We start from the raw sequence: 19,203 nt of genomic DNA on the forward strand, positions 1-19,203 counted from the left end.
TAAAAAAATGAAGTTGAGAAAACTCAACACCTTAAGATAACTAGCTAAGGAGAATTTTGAGTATACTCAACTTATCGGGAAAATTAGCCTGCATCAACTAAACAATTAAAGGTGGTCTGGGCTTTCATCAAACATAATACGCTTTATAAACACACTGTTTTTTACTAGTTGATCCAATTTCACTAAGCTTGCATGTTACGTAAAGCTGAGCATTCACTTTACAGACAGTAATAGTGATGTATAACTTTTTATTATTTGTATAACTTGTGTATTGGTTTCTTGAGCTAACTGAAGAAGTTATGTGGAGTTACTTATTCACCAAAACAAGTTGTTCATACTCCTTGAAATGGAAGGAATTTCACTGAAGTGAACATTAATCACTCAAACGGTGATTAACAAAATATAATCAAAAACACTAAATAGAGCAAAAAACATCTATTAATTCTGAATTATTTATGTTATCATAAGTCCCCATCCTTTGACTAAAAAACAAATTATTCAAGTGATCAGCGATCAAACAGCAGCTTTTTAATTGGACCCTCACCACCAAACTTGACAATGTATGTTATTGCTGTGTAATATTTTAAGTTGCTTGAGCTAAATTGGCTAAAATGGACTTACATTTTTTATGTAACGCTAACATTTCATAGTTCAATCTTTTAAAATGATTTGGAAGTTGGATTTTATTTTGTAGTGTGCAAGGGTTGACCTGCATGATACCATTTATTAGTATTAGTCCACATGATGGGTACTGTAAATCATATTTGTTTTATAACTAGAAGGTATAAATAGAAATGTCGAACTTACACTGTAATAACATCATGTCAGATAACCTATGTGTTTTTATGTGGTAGAATCAGTAACTGGTTTACATACATTTTAATAGTTAGACGAGGTAGAATTAGAATTAAAAAAACTTTGTGTATTCACTTTGTATATAGACTTATTTCTAGGAATGGAAACAACTATGTATGTGTTCTGTACTTGCTAAAACAGTTTTGCATTATAGTTTGAAAATTCTCCAACGGAAATATAAAAGAGCTTAGTTTGTGAGAATCGTTCTGAACTCAGCCTGTTTTAATGGTTGAAAAAATCTTTACCGATGTCTAAGATTAAAACTGCTGGGTTGTTTCAACCCAATGTGGGTCAAATATGGACAAACCCAGCCATTGGGTTACATTTTTTAATTAAATTTTAACCCAATGTTTGGGTTTGTCCATATTTGACCCAAATTGGGTCAGCATTTTTTAGAGTGTAAAGAAGCTCCACAGCTCTTCTCCTTTTATTGAGATACTGCATTCTGACTCCAAACTTGAACTTAGGATATTGACCTCTGATGAAAGGGGGAAAGTGTCAGTCATGATGACGAAGAATCAGCATGTTCATTTTCAACATGACTCCTCTCAAACAAATCTCTTCATAAAGGAGATTCTTCGTTTCAATGTGATTTTTTTAAAAAGCAGGCATGAGTAAAATTTACTGCGCCGGTCTCTTAGAGGAATTGGCGTCTTCATGTGACCGGGATACATCGAGGGAGACTCTCTTTATGAGTTGCCCTTTGACACTACCCCATTTGCATTTAGCCTTAATGGAGGAAGTAACTGAGGTAAACACATGTTCATGGTTTATGTATACTCTGGACCAGGATCTTGTGCAAATTTCTTTATGCATAAGTTTGCTTATCTAGACAAAGCAGCCACCACATGTATGTTTAGACATACAGTGATGTCACATGCTAGGGTTATTTAGTCAAACCCTTCAAATATTTGGATATGCTGTTTCTGTGTAGCGCGAGGGCTACGCGTACACCCACAGATGCCATAAAAATGGCAGTTAGTATACTTTTTCTGGTTGTTTCCGGTTCTCCCATCTCTGTGCATGGTGTCCTGCTGAGACTTGCCTTTGATGAAAACCCCAGTGCAGCTAATATCTCCCATCTCTTTCTCGCCTTTTCTGTTCTCTCTTTTCTTTCCCTTCATCTTTTCTCATTCCTTAAGGCTAAGGCGGGATGGCTGCCCCACTTCTTGTCCCAGCTTGTCCCGTCTAGTCTCTTTCTCGCACATGCATGTCTACTCACCGTTGTTTCTTTATGTGTATGCAGCCCTGCTGGTCACTCTCTGTCTTTTGTAAACCGGTGATCTCAGATTGATACTCAAGGCCAATTTCTTCAAAGTGTCGCACCTGAACAGACGTCACAACCTATGTAAATAGGGGTGTATAGTAGTAGGCTACTATTGTTCTTATTGTATTCTATTGTAATTTGTATACTTCATTGTTATACTTGAATATTTGTAGGAGTATTTATTTAGTATTGAAACTCAGTTGCTTAGTTACATTCCCAAGTATCTTTAAAAGTACCAAATGCATTTTTTGCAGGTCTTTTCTTATTTCTGTCCATTTTACTGAACTTACACAAGCGGATCAAAATAAAGTCCATGTTGAACTTGTATAGCCAATGGTAATTTCTTATAAAAAGAATAACTACAATCATTCGTCCTTCTTGTGAAAAGACATCTCCACATTAATAAAACTTTGATTAAACTGTTTATTTTAGAGTTTGTGTATGAATGTTGATTTCTTCAGTCCATTTCTAAAACTAAGAAATTTGACTTTAAAATACGTAAGTCCAATTAAATATGGAAACACTTTTTATTTTTGATTGGAGTATGTTATAAGATTGATTTTTTTATTATATTTTCTCTGTATTTTAGACAAAATGTTACCATTTCGAAAAATTACTAACTTATTAAATAGATTTACACTACTGCTAAAAAGTTTGGGGGTGGGTAGATTTTTAAATGTTGTATGTTCACCAAGACTGTACTTATTTGATAAAAAATACAGTAATATTGTGAAATATTATTACTATTTAAAATCACTGTTTTCTATTTTAATATATTTTAAAATTAGATTTATTCCTGTGATGACATAGCAGCCATTACCGTCTTCAGTGTCACATGATCCTCCAGAAAAGAAATCACTCTAAAATGCTGATTTGCTGTTCAAGAAAGATTTCTTATTATTATCAATGTTGAAAACACTTTGATGAATAAATAGTTCAAAAGAACACAATTTACTTTTGTTACATTAAAATTGTATTCACTGTCACTTTTGATCAATTTGATGTGTTCAAGAAAGTATTAATTTCTATAAAAGAATCTATAAAAAATATCTTCTTACTGATCCCACATTTTTGAACGGTATTATATGTCATTGATGGTTAAATGCTCTTTATGCTCAATGTAGACTGTGAAAATGGGTAAAGAGTGTTGTCAGCTTTGGCAGGCACCAGGTTTATCCCTCGTCAGAGGGTTTTGTCTTGGTGTCGTACCAGACATGACTCAGATTTTAGGCCACAGGTCTGTCTACTTCACTCGGCTCCTTTCGTGCAAAATTCCCAGCGTGTGATTCAGCATGAGTGATGGCTGGCTAAATTACAGGCTATCTGAGTACATCTGAATGTAAAAGCGTCATGTGTCGTGTGTGTGAGTGTGAGGGAAGTATAAACCAAACCACACTGTACAAAACTGGGTTACAAGTTATTTGTTATTATAGTGTGACCTTCTTTATGCAGAACAAGGTATTGGTTGTGCTTATTAGGCAGTAGAATATGCACCATTTTAAAGCGTTGTAATACATTTTAGGGCCTTGCATGCAACTCCTTATTGATGCAGTGTATTCCTTATTGTGGGAATAAACCAATTTGTCTTATGCATTTTATCATTCTGTGTGTATTCAGAACCTGTAATAAGAAAATCCCTTTTAGCATGTCTCGTGTTGTTTTGCAGGCTTTGGATCTGGACCGCAGTGTACTGCACAAAATGAAGAAGTCGGTCAAGGCCATAAACAGCTCTGGTCTGAGTGAGTATTACAAACAAAGCCACTTCAAGGCAATCCTGCAAAGTTAGCAAAAAAAGCGTAATGCCTACTAAACGCTGCGGTATATGCAGGGAAGGAGACCAGAGGTCGTGTTTTTAATGTACTGTATGAGAGGCTTCACTACGCTGAATAAACTGCTTATCATTTAACGAGTCGACTGCTCGTCAAGCTGTCAAGAGTCGAGCTGTTTTATAAGAGAAGGCACAGACAATCGCGCGACAGGTATGATTCAGTTTGCGGCACTTCTGATTCATGTCTATGGTGAAAAGACCATTTCTGTTGACAAAAATGACCATTTGCCTCTGAGCTTTAATCAATAACTTTGCACTAATAAGCTCACCAGTTTAGTTTTTGAGCATATAGACAAGTGTGCTATTGTTCTGGTAACCCTATTTATCTAAACAATATAATATGATAACAGTAGCCAGAACAAAGCTTTTGGTTTCACATACAGGGTGATTCAGGTCATTGTTACTCTAGTAGTGAGCAGGTTTTGTGCTCTACCTCACACATTCCTCTCATTCTTACCAGGAACGCCGATACCTGTTCTAGCAGGAACCTGCTTATTTCCCCTCTCTCTTTCTTTTCCTATTTACTTTGTTAGCGCGCACGTTACTTCTCTTGTGGTGAACAATTAAATTAGTTATTATAATCAAAATCTGAAAATCTTCAGTGATTGTTCTTCTCTGATGATGTCAGTTTGACAGTTTGGGCAGAACATCTTTTACCGTCCAACCATCAGAAAACTAAACTAAAATGGTTAAAAATGGCTTTTTCTTCATTTAAATAAAGCTGAAATAAAATCAAATATAAATATTAGATGAAAAACTTCAACTTAAAGCTACACTGTGTAGGATTTTCTCCCATCTAGCGGTGAAATTGTTTATGACTACCAACTGAATATTACTTTCTAGCCCCTCCCATTCCGAGGGCGTTTTAACTCCTACGGTGGCCGTATTATTTCAAATCTGCCGGCAGTCGCGAGTAATCTCCCCCTCGCATTCATCACGGTGCCACTGAGTGTAAAACCGCGAAAGGCGAAGCTTGAATTTCCAGGTATGTCCCTCTTTGGCTAATGTATTTTCAAGATGGAGGCGCAACATGGCTGCCGCCATTCGAGCCACTCGCTCGTATGTATTCTAAATGGCAGATTCTACGCTTACGAGAATACTTGATTAGGTGGTAGAAGTAATTACACATTAATTAGCACATATCATTTTGTTTTCATATCACATTCAGTGTTTTTTGCTAAGAATCAACTTAAAAAATGACACAGTGTAGCTTTAAAATATGTTGCCTTTGCAACTAACTGGAAAAAGTTTTTTAGTTGAAGTACTAAAATGACTAAAACTGAAATAAAAATAAATTAAAGCAAAAATCACAGATTTTAGGCCACAAGTCTGTCAACTTCACCTGGCTTTTTTTGTGCAAAATCTGCAAAATGTGATTAAGCATGAGTGATCGGTGGCTATATATATATATATATATATATGAAGAGTTCAGATGCAAAAGCCTCTAAGTGCCATCTGAAATTTTCTTCTAGAATGATCATTTTTATCAAGCTCGTATATTTAAGTTCAGTAATTTCACTTAAATTACAATTAATAGGTAATTTTCATTGCCATTTAAGTGAAAATACTGACCTTAAATATACAAGCTTGATAAAAATGATCATTCTAGAAGAAAATTTCAGATGGCACTTAGAGGCTTTTGCATCTGAACTCTTCATATATATATATATATATATACTGTATATATACTGTATATAAACTAAAACTAATAAAATGACAAAAGATAAAACAATTACTAAATCTTGAACTAAAATTAAGATGAAAAGTAAAAAAGAACATTCATAAATAATACACGGATATCAAAATTAGCGCCCTGTGATGTGGTGTAAAATGGGTCAAATTCTGAAAAGAGTTGAAACGCTTTTATTCAGCACAAGAACCTGCTTATTCTCTATCCACCTGCAGTCCAGTTAAAAACAATGTCATATTTTTAATCCAAGCTCTCCTTTTTTCTTATAGTACATAGATTGTGCAAGTCACGTTCAGCTCAGACTTTTTGACACATTTGCAGCTCTTCCAGATTTGCATAGTGTAATATTTTTAATCAAATGCTAAACAAGGCAAGGCAGTGCAAGATTATTTACACAGCCCATTTTATACACAGTGACATTTCAAAGTGCTTTACATAGCCATGATGAAAGACAAACAAAACTCATTTGTAAAATCATTTAAGAATAAATATTAAATCAGTGGTAATTCCTTCTTAGTGAAATGCCTCTAGTGAAGGAAGAGACTTTGTTAGCACACTGTTTCTTCTTTATATTAAACCAGATCTTAAACAGCCTGTTGGCCTTCTGCTTTACAGCACAGGACTGGGGAGTGGTTACTACGCTATTTTCTACAGCACTCTGGTCATAAACTAGGAAGTATGTGCTTTTGCAAGCGGTAGGAATGAAAAAGGCCCACGTGACAAGAGTTTGCTCATGCCCTCACGAAACACTGTGATAAGGTCAAGCAAAGTGTGTTAAAAACGAAAGAGCTTCATAAGGCAACATTTTGGAAAATGCATGAAGTATCCTTGATCATCAAACAGACATTTGTATATAATGAATAAATGTGGAAGGTAAATGAACAGACTGTTTCTGTGTGTCTCCAGCTCACGTAGAGAACGAGGAGCAGTACATCCAGGCACTGGAGAGGTTCACAGATAATTCTGTGTACAAAGACGATCCTGATATGTCCGGTTACTTCCTCAAATTTGCTAGTTTCACCAAAGAGCTCACTGGTCTCTTGAAGAACTTGGTGAGCTAGTGTCTGACAACCATATACTGTAGATCATTTCATGAGACACTGTGGGTTTACATGCAGAGTGTTTTCACACATTTAGTGTTTTAACACTTGTTATTATCTCCTCATATCTTTATTTTGTGCCCACAGCTGCAGAACATGAATAACATCATCACTTTCCCACTAGACAGCCTGCTGAAGGGAGACCTCAAAGGAATAAAAGGGGTATGCAATGATGTGGATATATATATAGGAGATATAGGAAAATATATGCCAGGCAAAAGGAAAAACCCCTAGTGTGCCAGATCCAGTCTTGACAACACTCTCCGCACCTTCCTCGTCCTCATCCTCTTCCTCCTCTCCCTCTCAGACTGTTTCCATCTATCGTCTGCCTGTGTTTAGCGCTTTGCAACACAGATGCATAAAGAGTGCATGAGACTTGCAACTGCCTGAACTTGTTTAACGTTTGGCAGAAAGAGTGCAAATTCGACAAATTGGTTTAGGCTATTGGCAATAATGTCTTAGCAATTGTGAAAAACTGTAATGAACCAAACTTTCATGTATATATACTGTACATAAACATCTTTCATTTAAATACAGTGATCGTGGTGGTTTGCTTAAGTGTGTATTGAATTATTTGACCTTTAAGACTCTTGATTATCATGTTAACTGTGTTCTCGTTTGTTTTTGCAGGATTTGAAAAAGCCTTTTGATAAAGCATGGAAGGATTACGAAACTAAGCTGTAAGCCCCTATTAACCTCTTAATATCTCAGAAAAAAATATAAACAAGTAATAATTACAAATCACGATGCATGAAAAGAATCACATTCCTGCAGAGTTTTAATGATTGTAGATCAGTTTATTTTGATCCACTATGCAGAGGAAGGGGAGGTTTATTCATTTCAGATGTTTGAGTGTAATTCATTAGCCTGTAGCATAGCTGAAGAGCTTACGCAATTTGGGGCCATACCTTAAGTAAACATCAGCACCAGCATTTATGGTTCGCTTGTGCATTCTGAGAATTATGAGGCATTGATGATGATGAAAGACTAATGTTTTTTCATGCCAACGCACTAAACTTGTTCACAGGAGCAAGATTGAGAAAGAAAAACGGGAACATGCCAAACAGCACGGTCTGATCAGAACAGAGATCAGCGGAGGGGAGATTGCGGAAGAGATGGAGAAAGAGAGACGCCTCTTTCAGCTTCAGATGTGTGAAGTAAGGAATGTGGTCATATACAGGCGCTAGGGCTGTCACAATGTTAGATTTTTCACACCACGGTTATTGTGGCCAAAAGAATTCACGATATCGATATATCGCGATATCTATAGAATCTATGGGGTGGGGTTGGGTGGTAGTTATCAGTCAAATACATTTTTACTTTGTCTATATAGTTTTTCTTTTTTACCCAACAAACATAAGGATACTGATAAACACAAGGCACATGCATTTTTACTTCTTGCGTACTCAATCTATGGCAAATTTTTGTGAAGGAAGACAAGCATGTGAAGTTTGTCTGGTTTCAAACTGAAGCGAAACACTGTCTGAAGGTTTTCTGAAGAACTGAAAAGCTCTTAAACCTATTGTTGCGCCGGCGCCAATAAAGTCATGCAGATAGCAGCAGATTTGAACAAAAAAATCAAGTGCATATACAAATACAAAAATAAGATTGAAGGAAACGGGGTTTTCCGACTTCCTTGTCGGAAGTTTAAAATCATTGGTTCCCGTAAGCCAATCACATAACGTTTGGTTATGGCGTGTGTTATGCGCATGCTCAGCCGCATCTAACTTCCACTGTAAACACATGTAGTATGATGCGAAAACAAAACCATCGAGCGAAATACCGGAGTGAACATGGCTGTGAACGACTTTTGCAGATTATGTGAAGTAAATCTACGCATCCACGGTCCAATCAGTGTCTACGTCACGGCTCTCAGCCCGCCCTCTGTTCGTTGATTGGCCGGCTGTTTTCAGGCCGGAGAAAACGGAAAGCTATTACGCTTTCTCAGACTGAGTACAGAAGCGAAATGAAATTGAGCGGAAGTAGGAAGTCTGACCTAGTCAGGCTAGTGGTTATCGCCAATACCGGTATATTGTCACACTCTAAATTAACACTATGTCGATATTTCATGCTTTGAATATCACGATTATCGTCAACACCGGTATATTGCGACACCCCTATATACAGCTAGCCTGGCTAACGTCAGACCTCGTCTCATTGAGACGTGGTCTGGGAACCACATGTTCATTTTCTCGTATTTGAGGCGTGGTTTACGAATGCCCAGAGCCGTTTATTGGGCGCTACGAATGTCTATCAAATGCGCCTGTACGTAGCTCATAGCCAGTCGTTTCAATTATACCAGATGACGTATGTAGAGCGACAGAAATTCGACGAGGAAGAAGACGATGGGTCAGAGATTTATGTGTACACGATGGCGTTCAGCGACTAAACTACTTAGAACACTATCTAAGGCTGCATCGAAAGGTAACTTCGCGTCTGCTGCCATGTTGGATCCATAGATATAAACAAACTGCTTCGGTGTGTCGCATAGACGTCGTCATCGTCTTGCTGCTCCCTCCCCGTTCTGTGATTGGTCCCCTCGCTGAGGCGAAAATCTGGTCCATGGAATCCAGGCTGCCTAGCAGCGTGAAGATTAGCACAGCAATAGTACAGCTGTACATAAAATATTGCAATCCATACAAGTAACTAAACTTGTCAGCCAATATCATCATATATTTTCATGACTTTAGAAATTATTTTATAGCTTATGGTCTGATGGAAAGCAATTGAAATGATTGTTTTGTGCTGAAGTGTTTGATGTGCTTTGTTTTGCAGTATCTCATTAAAGTGAATGAAATTAAAGTCAAGAAGGGGGTTGACCTGCTCCAAAACCTCATCAAATACTTTCATGCTCAGTGCAAGTATGTTTATTTATAATATTATTTAATATTATTGCCTGGTTTCACAGACAATGCTTAAGCCTAGTCCAGGACTAAAACTGAAAGCAACTGTTTTGTCTCAAGATGCACACCAGTAATGTGTTTTTCAGGCACGTTTGTAAAAGCTACTTAAATGGCTACTTTAAAACCTGTGAAACCAGGCCTATATGTCCCAGTAACAATATGTTTAATTTTTAAATGAGTATTTTGACATCATATTTCATTTTTTTTCCACAGTTTCTTTCAGGATGGGATAAAAGTTGTGGACAATCTAAAACCTTACATGGAAAAACTTGCCACGGACTTGACCGCAGTGCGTTTTTTGATGTTACTGTCTGCTCTTTTAAAGGTGTATTTTTTGTTTTTATTTCATGGTTTTGTTATGATTTGTGTGTGAATCGCAGAACAAGCAGACACAAGATGCAGAAAGAAAACAGCTGATGCAGCTGAAAGATATTCTCAAATCTGCCCTGCAGTCAGAGTGTAAAGAGGTGAGCCATCGCCAAATGACTGTAAACTATGATTGATTGGAAGATTGCTTCATTTCTGTGGTAACTCTTGTTGTTTTGTTTGTTTGTATGGTGAAAGGACATTCAGGCAAAGCAGAATGCTGGCTATAGTCTTCACCAACTGCAGGGCAATAAAGCTCACGGCACTGAGCGCTCTGGGATGCTTCTCAAACGCAGCGAGGGGTGAGTTCGTCTGGTGCTTTAATTATATTCACATGCACTGAGAACTTTTTTTAGGTCATTGAATGTTCTGTAAAGTGTGTGTGATGAAGGCTTTTCTCGATATTACAGACTGAGGAAGGTTTGGCAGAAAAGGAAGTGCTCTGTGAAAAATGGACTATTGACTATTTCTCATGGAACGGTAGGGGAACAAAACAGGCACTCTGTTTCTCCTTTCAGAATTATGTTTTAGTTTTACAAGGTTGCCGCCACCATTTTACAGCAGATTGAATGAAGGAGAAACATATGAGTTTGAGACCAAGAATGTGTTGAAAAAGAACATAATCTCAAATACCATTTAATGACATAATTTGAGAAAATAACTCTGTAGATGCAGATCAGAAGTTGCATATATCATGTTTACTCGTTTATCGCTATAGAATACATCTTTGTACATCCTAGACGAGGAATGATTCCTTTCTCTTCATGAGTGTTTTTAAGATATTTAAGTAACAATTAATATTTTTCCCCCCCTAAGGATCTGCCAGTGACTATATAATGTAATATAGTTTGTTCATGTATTAAAAGCAATTTTTATACAGATTATAATTATATTTATATTATTATAATGTAAATATAATAATATGTAAATATATTAATGAAATATATTTAATATTAAAATGTATATAATTTTAATAAATATAATTAGATACATATCTATAGTAAGAATATATTATAATTTTTTATAGAATTTGTGAAGAATACAAAAATATTTGTATTAAATGTATTATATAATATCAGTTTATTAATATTCATGTCATTTTAGAGGGTAATAAATCCTAAATTGTCCTGTATTGTTTCTCTCGTTTTCTTGCAGGCCAACACACCGCCAGCAAACCTGAACCTCTTAACCTGCCAAGTGAAGCGTAACCCAGATGAGAAAAAATGCTTTGATCTTATATCCCGTAATATACTAGCACATTCACAGCACAATACAGTCATAAATACAGAGCCGGTATTCTCAGAGTCTGTCATGGCTCATATGGTTGGTTGATCATCTTTATTCGCTTACTGTTCTCTTCCATCTTCTAGATGACAGAACGTATCACTTCCAGACAGAGGACGAGGCAGAGTGTCAAATGTGAGTGTGTGTGCTCATATATATCATAGTTTTACATAATAGAGATTTTACTCAATATATATATATATATATATATTGTGAATATCATGTGGAATGTAATTATTATGTCCATCACCTCTATCTTTTCATCTGTATCTCTCTATTTCAGATGGGTGTCTGTGCTCCAGAACAGTAAAGAGGAGGCCCTGAACAACGCCTTTAAGGATGATCAGAACGAGTGTGAGAACAACATTGTACGGGAGCTGACTAAGGCTATTGTGGGAGAGGTGAAGAAGATGAGTGGCAACGATGTGTGCTGTGACTGTGGAGCTTCCGGTAAGCAATATAGGAGTGATGTAACCTAGTGGTTAAAGGAATAGCTCACCCAAAATTGAAAATTATCCCATAACTTACTCAGCCTCAATCCTAGGTTTATGACTTTCTTCTTTCAGCCGAACACAATCAGAGTTATTTAAAAAAATATATCAGCTCTTTCAAGCTTTATAATGGGAGTGAATAGTGCCTACATTTTTAAAGCTCCAAAAAGCACATCCATACATCATAAAAATAATCCATACGGCTCCAGGGGGTTAATAAAGGCCTTCTGAAGTGCAACAATGTGTTTTTGTAAGAAAAAATTTAACTATAGAAACTTTATAAACTATGATCACTGGCTTCCGGTAACGGCCGTATGCGAGTCTAGTTCCAGCGGAAGAGTGACCTCTGACCTCTCTCACTTTTTTAAAGAATTTTTTAAATTTAAATATATACATTACCGTTCCAAAGTTTGGGCTCTGACTTTTTTTTTTCACTGTTTCCACAAAAATATTAAGCAGCACAACTATTTTCAACATTGCAGCTTAGCAGACTTTTTTCAAAAACTTTTGAAATGTAGTGTATATAACTATTAGATATCACTTATTTTTGCAGTTGTATTTATCCTGCACAAAACAAAACAATGAGGCCTTTTAAATGCTAAAATAATACAACTATAAATGATTTATTCACAAACGGCATCGTTTAACATTTAAGGCATGCAAAACATGTAAGGATGTAAATGATGGCTGAATCAAATAAGTTACTGAATTGTTTTTGTTGTTTTCCGCATGATTTGCACAAACTCAAATAGATATTTTAGCAGGCCGTGATTATTGCCTCAGCTTGTAAAAAAAAAAAACTTGTGCTTCCTGTTTTGCATCTGGCCTTTCAACTTCTCTTTGTACATTGTATGAAACTTAGTCATCCCAGTAGAACTCGTTTTATTGTCATTTAGATCAGAGTTTTGATGATACGTCTGCGGCTTTTCACTTGCAGATCCAACATGGCTCTCCACGAACCTGGGTGTGTTGATTTGCATAGAATGCTCTGGAATCCATAGGGAAATGGGGGTCCACTACTCCAGAATACAGTCTCTGACACTGGATGTCTTGGGCACGTCTGAACTCTTGGTAAATTCTTGTTACGACTTGGTACTTGTTTGGCAGAAGTCGCAAACATATAAGTTGTGACGGTATTAAATGTGTTGCAGCTTGCTAACAGCATAGGCAATGCTGGATTTAACGAAATCATGGAGGCAAACCTGTCAGCAGAGGAGATTCCCAAACCCAACCCTTCAAGTGACATGTGAGCAACAGATCAGTTTCATTGACAGTTATTTTCTTTGTGAATTTTTTTTATTCATTATGCATGTTTAAAATAACAACATTATTTACTTTTTTATTTACGTTTTTTTTTTTTTTTTAAGAGGTTTATTCTACACATCATAAATCACTTTGCTTTTTCTCTCTCAATCGTCCTTCAGGCAGGTTCGAAAAGACTTCATCACAGCCAAATACACAGAGAAGCGTTTTGCTCAGCGGAAGTATGCAGATAACGCAGCCCGACTGCACGCGCTGTGTGACGCGGTAAAGTCCCGGGACATCTTCTCCTTGATCCAGGTATACGCCGAAGGATTGGACCTGATGGAGACCATTCATCAGACTAACCAACATGTGAGTTGTAGAGTCATTGTGCTTTGTAACAGCATCTAACACCATACGTGTAGTTCAATTCACGAACAAATGATTATGAAACGGATCTTTTTTTGTGTCAGTATCAATAAATGTATGTATATCCAATTCTGCCTTTCACTTACAGGAACCAGGTGAGACTGCGCTACATCTAGCAGTACGAATGGTGGACCGGAACTCACTCCATATTGTGGACTTCCTTGTACAAAACAGGTGCTCTGCTGATGCTCTGTACTGCAGCTAAAAGTATTAATGCTATTATATAAAAAACACATGGTTTTTACATATTATGAAGACATTTTACATGTCCAATATGTGTGTGCCTGTGTTTGTGAATGCAGTGGGAATTTAGATAAGCAGACTGCCAAAGGAAGCACAGCACTGCACTACTGCTGCTTGACTGACAATAGTGAATGTATGAAGCTCCTACTGCGGGGAAAAGCATCTGGCACCATTAGTAAGAGTTCATTTAATATGCTGCTTTAACCTCAGGAATTCAAACTACACAAAATGCATTTAAAAAAATCTTTTTTATAATGTTTGTAATTTTATAAAAAATCATTTATAATGAAAAAATTATAAAAAAAAGTGGTTCAAATATTTTTTCTTTGGTCATGTCTGAAAAGAAATAAACGTTTCTTTTTCTTTTGGGGAAAAAATAAATGTGTTTTTCTTGCAGCTAATGATGCAGGAGAGACTCCTCTGGATCTGGCGCAGCGTCTCAGACACTCAAAGTGCGAGGAGCTGGTGTGTATATTTGTTCTCTTGCGTGCAGTTTGCAGTGCCAGCAGAAATTCATTTTTGCTCTGTTCTTTTCTTGAGAGCAAGTTCCTGGCCTTGCCTGAGAATTGTGTTCAAGCAAATTCCTTTCCAACGTGTTCTTCTGTGTTGTGTGATTTACAGCTGACTCAGGCGCAGACAGGGAAGTTCAATGTCCATGTGCATGTGGAGTATGACTGGCGTCTGCACAATGATGACCTAGACGAGAGCGAGGATGAGATGGAAGACAAGGTTAACATGCTTTTTAATCTTGTACTCAAAAGATCACATTTCATTCAGTTATACTATCTTTAAAGGGATAGCTCACCCAAAAAGTTCTGTCATCATTTACTCACCCTCAAGTTGTTCCAAACCTGTATGAATTTCTTTCTTCTGCTGAACACAGAAAAAGATATTTGGAAGAAAATGGGTAACCAAACAGTTAATGGACCCCATTGACTTCCATAGTCAATGGGGTCCTTCAACTCTTTGGTTGACAACATTCTTCAAAATATCTTCTTTTGTGTTCAGAAGGAGAAAGACATTCATACAGGTTTGGAACAACTTGAGGGTGAGTAAATGATGACAGAACTTTCATTTTTGGGTGAACTATCCCTTTAAAAATAGTATATTCAGAAAGGATGCATTAAATTGATCAGAAGTGACAGTAAAGACATTTATAATCAAATCAAAGAATCATGGAAAATTTTTAAAAAAGTGTGTGGGGGGGAATCAAGGTTTCCACAAAAATATTAAGCAGCACAACAGTTTTTAACATTGATTTTTATAAGAAATGTTTCTCGAGCACCAAATCAGCATATTATAATGATTTCTGAAGGATCATGTGACACAGAACATATGCGATAGAAGTATTTTACACATTCATATATATACAGTGTCCGAAACTACTGACTCATTCACGGTTCACTTCATAGTGATTGTCATATGGTTCTCTATATAAAGATCAAAATGTATTTGGTCTGACCATACAAAGTGAGACACAATTCATAGTTGAATCATTATTCAATCCACAGATGTTCTTTAGATGTTAATGTGAATATTGGTACGGTCTGGCTCATCCTTATGTCATTGATTTTGGGCTTCAGCCCATTCCCATTCCCAGGCGTGAGGACCGTCCAGTAAGCTGTATTGTTCCAGGCAGTGGCCCCATGATGCCCAACATGAGCGCTCTGGCACGGGACGTGGCTAACGTGGTCAATAGCAAGCAGAGGGCTTTTATTCCCAGCATGATCTGCAACGAGACTTACGGCACCATGCTTGATATTAGCCCACCGCCATTGGGTTTACCTGGTATTCCTCTTCTACCCCCTCGTACCTTTGGAAGAGGTGAGTAGAATTCAGGCTTAGTCAGTTGAGGATTTTTGGCTAGTAAATTCTGATAGGTTTCATTCTTGTAGCTTGCCTACAAATGTAGATTAAGTAAACATGTGTGTTTGTGATGTCAGGGTGGAGTCCTCCAATGGAGACGGTCGCGAGGCAGAGATCATGTTCAGACCCTTCAAACCCTCAGAATCCAGAAACGAACGACTCAGTATATGGTGAGTCTGACCTCACTACAGCCTGATACTGTATAAATAATACAAGTATATACAAAACTCTTATGTTCATCAAGGCTACATTCATCTGATCAAAAATACAATAAAATAGTAACATCGTGAGATATTATTACAATGTCAAATAACAGTTTTCTATGTTAATATTTTCTTTAATGTAATTTATTCCTGTGATGGCAAAGCTGAATTTTCAGCATCATTACTCCTCAGTGTCACATGATCCTTCAGAAATCATTCTAATATGCAGATTTTTGAACATTTCTTATTATTATCATTGTTGAAAACAGGTGGTGTTTAATATTTTTATGGAAACCCTAATACATTTTTTTTTAAGGAGTCTTTGATGAATAGAAAGCATTTATTTGAAATAGAAATCAGTAAAAGTGTCTTTACTGTCAGTTTGATCAATTTAATTTGTTCTTGCTGAATAAAAAGTATTAATTTCTTTAAGAAAATCTTAATGACCCCAAATGTTTTTGTGGCAACACTTTAAAAAAAGGTTTATTTGTTAACATTATTTAACTACTTTAATTAAGATAAACTAAAAATGAACAATACTACTGCATTTATTAACAATAGTCAATGTTAATCTCAACATTACTACATTTTTAAGAACAAAAGTTGTTAATGCACTGTGAACTAACATTAATATTTTTATTAACTAACATTAACAAAGGGTAATAAATTGCTGTAAAAATATATTGTTCATTGTTAGTTTATGCATAACCTAATGTTAACTAATGAGACCTTATTGTACAGTGTTACTGTTTTTTTTTTTTTTTTAACATGGTAGCTAGTTTGTTGCTCTACCAGATCTACCGGCTGGTCAACCAATTAAAACCACCTTAGACCAACTAGAAACCAGCTACAATGATCCAAAACCAAACATTTTTTAGCATAAGTCATTAGCATAACAGGTCTTGTCTCTCCTGTAGTTCTCCCCCCTGCTCCTCCACCTCCTCCTGCTGCCAAGAGACCACCGCCTCCAGACCCAAAGGCAACTCTTCTTCAAGCGTCTCCGGTTCCACCTGCACCCTCCGCACCCCCAGTTATACCCCCCGTCCCAGTTAGACCACCGTCCATAGTGCCACCTGCTCCAGTGTTGCCCACTTCATTTTCAAATAAACCCCCACCTCCACCTATACCCCCACAGCCTAAAGCCCCTGCCCCCAAACCAGTGAAATCCCCTGCTCGGTAAGTAACATTGATCGCGTGCTGTGTTTCTTAGAAGAGATTTCAGCTGGTGGTGGTTAGCATTGTCTACATTATGTCAGCTGCACTGTTCTGTGTATTTCTCAGGGATCCTGTTGGTCCATTTAGTAAGGATGTAAATGTAAATAAAGCTTCACCCAGCGTCCCCCGACCAAGAGACAAAACAGGTTATTATAATAATATTTATTTATATGATAAATATACCACTAAAGCCAAAAAAATAATGATATGTTTGATGGAAACAAGTCTAAATGGTGATTTCCAATAGATGGGTTTCCTCCAAACTCCGGGCCGCCATCTGCCTCCGCACCAGCTCCTGTTCCTGCTCCCAAACCCAGAACGGCCCCACCTGTAAGTGACCGTTTAAGACAGACATTGAAATTATAATTTTCCCCCCATAAAAGCATTTTTTTTCAGGATTCTTTGATGAATAGGAAGTTCAAAAGAACAGCATTCATTAGAAATAGAAAGCTTTGGTAACATTATAAATCTCTTTACTGTCACTTCTGATCAATTCAATGTATTCTTGCTGAACGAAAGCATTAATTGCATAAATAAAGTCTTTAAAGAGTTTCCCCAAAAATATTTTTACATTTAAGCCACAATTAAATGTGGAATTTCATTGCATTACAACATATCAAACCAAGTGGCATCTGCAAACATGAAAAGTGTTTGTGCTATCTTTCTTTAAAATAAATGTTACTTGATTATAATACATTTTAACTGTGATGTAAGTGTTAAAACTAAAACATTTGCTTTGCATTTGCTTCAGAAACCGAGACCTAAGAGGGTAAAGGCCATATATAACTGCAAGGCTGATAACGTAGATGAACTGACCTTCTCAGAAGGAGAGGTGATAATAGTAGATGGAGAGGAGGACAAGGAGTGGTGGGTAAGTATAAAGCCATCCTTGCACAGTACATGCACAGATCAGCTGACTGAATCATGCGTGATCTTGATTGGCTCTTCCTCGTTTCCTGCAGGTGGGCCACATTGATGGGGAGCCGACCAGGAAGGGCGCTTTCCCTGTCTCGTTTGTTCACTTCATCACTGAATGATGTCATACACTGCTGTCTTAATAAGATCACATGCTCAGACTTTTTGTAACAGAAACCCGAGACCACTGATTATTTAACAATGGATTCGCCAATCGGCCATCTTCCTGGCTGAATGGTGGCGTACAGAACATTTAAAAACAAAAGACCTCAGGAAAGGGTTCATTTTTATTTTTTTAGCAATTATTCTGATTACAAGTGTAATTACCTCTAACTTTAATGCAGAAATATCGTATGAATGAGTGCTATGCATATTACGGGAACCGTTTGTTTTTATAAAGTATAATATGTTTGGATCCTTAATCTCATCTTTATAGAGCTTTTTGTCTATATCAGATATCAGTTGCAGAGCAACTCTTATTTTGCATAATTAAGTGACGTGTTACACCATGTTGCTTGTATACAAGTTATGTTCCCCATGTTCTGTTACCAAACAAGCCATTAAACCTTTTACTCTGTACATTTAAAAGACTGGTTTTATTTTCAGCACTTGACTGACAAAAATGCCAAAGTAATGGATTTGAAACGGCTCACTGTAATGTTATACAATTTAATAGTTACTCTACCGTTTTCTATTTTCATCCATTTTAAAATGTAATTTATTCCTGTGATGGCAAAACTGAATTTTCAGCATCATTACTCCAGGTTTCGGTGTCACATGATCCTTCAGAAATCATTTGTATATGCTAATTACATTTGCTGCCTAAGAAATAATTCTTATATCAATGTTGAAAACAATTTATTACCTTTTTAACCATTTTGTGGAAATTGATACTTTTTTTTCAGGATTCTTTAATGAACAAAGTTCAAAAGAACAGCAATTTTTTTAAATGGAAATCTTTTGCAACGTTATTAATGTCTTTACGGTCACCTTTGATCAATTTAAAGGTGCAATTGGTGATTCTCTACAGATTTTTTGTTGTTATGCTGGCTGAAAGTCTCTTCATATCCTGATAGCAATTACTATGTTAAGCGGTCTAAATGTATTTTTATAAATATATATCATATGTGGAAGGCGTAGGACCATAAAATGTTCATTCAATCTGCCAGCCAACGTGTGTTTGCACACCAATACAGTGTATTCTTCCCTTTACGTCAACAGGTCAACTTCTGAACTGGAATCATTTTACAATCACTCATCGTTTTCTCATTGGTGAATGACACATGATGTAATCCAATAACGTTGT

General features: G+C 36.7%; 1 protein-coding gene across 1 annotated transcript in view; it reads left to right on the top strand.

Moving 5' to 3' along the window:
* asap2b (ArfGAP with SH3 domain, ankyrin repeat and PH domain 2b) overlaps positions 1-18,485 on the top strand; it is a 19,626-nt gene extending 1,141 nt beyond the window's left edge. The window contains exons 2-28 of the mRNA XM_084431704.1: positions 3,789-3,861; positions 6,547-6,692; positions 6,828-6,902; positions 7,371-7,420; positions 7,768-7,897; positions 9,516-9,601; positions 9,857-9,932; positions 10,024-10,110; positions 10,208-10,311; positions 10,420-10,489; positions 11,165-11,252; positions 11,380-11,428; positions 11,577-11,743; positions 12,722-12,855; positions 12,936-13,030; positions 13,209-13,398; positions 13,544-13,629; positions 13,758-13,873; positions 14,096-14,163; positions 14,320-14,427; positions 15,282-15,522; positions 15,642-15,734; positions 16,685-16,943; positions 17,049-17,128; positions 17,230-17,312; positions 17,734-17,853; positions 17,945-18,485. Of these exons, the coding sequence (XP_084287830.1) occupies positions 3,789-3,861; positions 6,547-6,692; positions 6,828-6,902; positions 7,371-7,420; positions 7,768-7,897; positions 9,516-9,601; positions 9,857-9,932; positions 10,024-10,110; positions 10,208-10,311; positions 10,420-10,489; positions 11,165-11,252; positions 11,380-11,428; positions 11,577-11,743; positions 12,722-12,855; positions 12,936-13,030; positions 13,209-13,398; positions 13,544-13,629; positions 13,758-13,873; positions 14,096-14,163; positions 14,320-14,427; positions 15,282-15,522; positions 15,642-15,734; positions 16,685-16,943; positions 17,049-17,128; positions 17,230-17,312; positions 17,734-17,853; positions 17,945-18,019 (2,949 nt within the window). The 3' untranslated portion in view covers positions 18,020-18,485. The remainder of the gene's footprint in view (positions 1-3,788; positions 3,862-6,546; positions 6,693-6,827; positions 6,903-7,370; positions 7,421-7,767; positions 7,898-9,515; positions 9,602-9,856; positions 9,933-10,023; positions 10,111-10,207; positions 10,312-10,419; positions 10,490-11,164; positions 11,253-11,379; positions 11,429-11,576; positions 11,744-12,721; positions 12,856-12,935; positions 13,031-13,208; positions 13,399-13,543; positions 13,630-13,757; positions 13,874-14,095; positions 14,164-14,319; positions 14,428-15,281; positions 15,523-15,641; positions 15,735-16,684; positions 16,944-17,048; positions 17,129-17,229; positions 17,313-17,733; positions 17,854-17,944) is intronic.
* Positions 18,486-19,203: the final 718 nt, after the last annotated feature.

This window comes from Rutilus rutilus (genome assembly GCF_951802725.1).
Source record: "Rutilus rutilus genome assembly, chromosome: 15".
NCBI classification, from domain to species: Eukaryota; Metazoa; Chordata; class Actinopteri; order Cypriniformes; family Leuciscidae; genus Rutilus; species Rutilus rutilus.